The sequence below is a fragment of the Gekko japonicus genome, unplaced genomic scaffold, assembly GCF_001447785.1.
Source record: "Gekko japonicus isolate JY-2015 unplaced genomic scaffold, Gekko_japonicus_V1.1 scaffold2118, whole genome shotgun sequence".
NCBI lineage: Eukaryota > Metazoa > Chordata > Lepidosauria > Squamata > Gekkonidae > Gekko > Gekko japonicus.
In genome coordinates, this window is record NW_015164257.1 from 209,104 (window position 1) to 210,815 (window position 1,712).

Sequence of the window (1,712 nt, forward strand, 5' to 3'; positions counted from 1 at the left end):
AGAGCAAAAAGAGAAGAGGAGGGAGAAGGAGAAAGGGTCTGTGGCTCAGTGGAAGAGCCTCTGCTTTGCATGCAGAAGGTCCCAGATTCAATTGTGCACCTCCAATTAAAAGAATCAGGTGATGTGAAAGACCTCTGCCTGAGACCCTGGAGAGCCACTGACAGTCTGAGTTGAAAATATTGACTTTGATGGACCAAGGGTCTCATTCAGGATAAGGCAGCTTCGTGTGTGGGTGTTAGTCTCCGTGCCTCACTCAGTAGGGCTCTTATTATGTTTTAACTAAGAAATCCACAATCAATCCATACATGAGTCGTCCTCCGTGTAAGGAGTTCTATTTGGGCACTGTTTTCCCTCTGGGCCAAGAAGAGTCTCATATGTAGTTAAAGGCTAACGTGGATCGGTTGTTACAAACTAGGATGGAAGGCGGTTTTTGAAAGCCTGACAAGGTTGAGGCCCAGAGGCGGCACATGGCTGGCCGCTCCTGGAAACGGAACCCCCTAAACAGCCCTTTTGGCCTGACTCCGCGCCCCCGCCATGCGCCTGAATGGCCTCCTCGCAGGAGCGGGTTTTGACGGCAAACGCCACGCCTTTCCGTGCCTCGAGTGACCAGGCGCCATTTAGGCCCTAAGCCAGCCGGGCGACCATAGAACAGGACGCGGCTAGTTCCATACCCGGGGAGCCAAATGGGGCCTAGACTACCGCCCTGTAGGGTAAGGATGCAGAAGCGTCTCCAGCAGAGGGACGTACAATTACGAAGGCCCAGGGAGAAAGAGGTTTCGCTTCAAAAGCCTTAAGGTTCTAGCAGGGAGTGGCGGGAGAAGAAAATACGAACCAAGCCTATTTCACGCCCCCATCGCTAAAATTAAATGATCCCGAAAACACACGCACACACCCGCAAGCGCAATTGCTTCTCCCCTCCCCTGTATAACCCACAGCCTCGCCCGCGCGGTGCCCACCATTTCGCCGCTGAGAAGGGGAAAGAGGATCCGGCTCCTGCGGTTCTACCCTTATAAAATTTCCTTCCGCCAGGCGGAACCAGTTTACCACATTTCCTGTCGCACGGCGGTGTTGTTTTTTTCCTTGAAGGAATAGCGTGGACCTGTGTCGGTGTTTTGCTACTTTTTGTGTACACGATAAAAGGTTGTGTTCGAGATCTCCCGACACCAAGCAAGGGGAGGGGGTTCTTTTTAAAGGGGCTACTTTTTCTTTACCGAGGAAGGATTATGAAAAACGAAAGGAAGTTGTGAATAGTCACACATGACGTCTCCCAGAATGCATCGAGAAATGCTAAAGGGTAAAACCTTAATAGGGGGTGGTGACTTGTGCCGTCCAGATGCATGTAGGGAGTGGGGTTCTTTTTAAAGGGGCTACTTTTTCTTTACCGAGGAAGGATTATGAAAAACGAAAGGAAGTTGTGAATAGTCACACATGACGTCTCCCAGAATGCATCGAGAAATGCTAAAGGGTAAAATCTTAACGTTGCGTACTTGTGCCGTCCAGATGCATGTAGGGAGTTGTAGTCTTATTTTCTAGCAGCGGCCAGGAATTTGCGGCCGTCGTGTCCACAGAGCACATGGTCATGACAGCATACGGTGAGGTACCGCGCAACAGATCGTTCGTGCTAGAGCCTTTGAGCTTTCTTTTCTTTTTCTCTTCATTGGTAACCTAACCTTCATAAGTTTTATAACGTACGCCCTTCGTATTCTTGCATA

General features: G+C 50.1%; 1 protein-coding gene across 1 annotated transcript in view; it reads right to left on the reverse strand.

Moving 5' to 3' along the window:
* The window catches only part of RPS26 (ribosomal protein S26), a 4,201-nt gene extending 3,216 nt beyond the window's left edge, over positions 1–985 (reverse strand). The window contains exon 1 of the mRNA XM_015408701.1: positions 957–985. Within this exon, the coding sequence (XP_015264187.1) occupies positions 957–959 (3 nt within the window). The 5' untranslated portion in view covers positions 960–985. The remainder of the gene's footprint in view (positions 1–956) is intronic.
* Between the last annotated feature and the right edge of the window lie 727 nt (positions 986–1,712).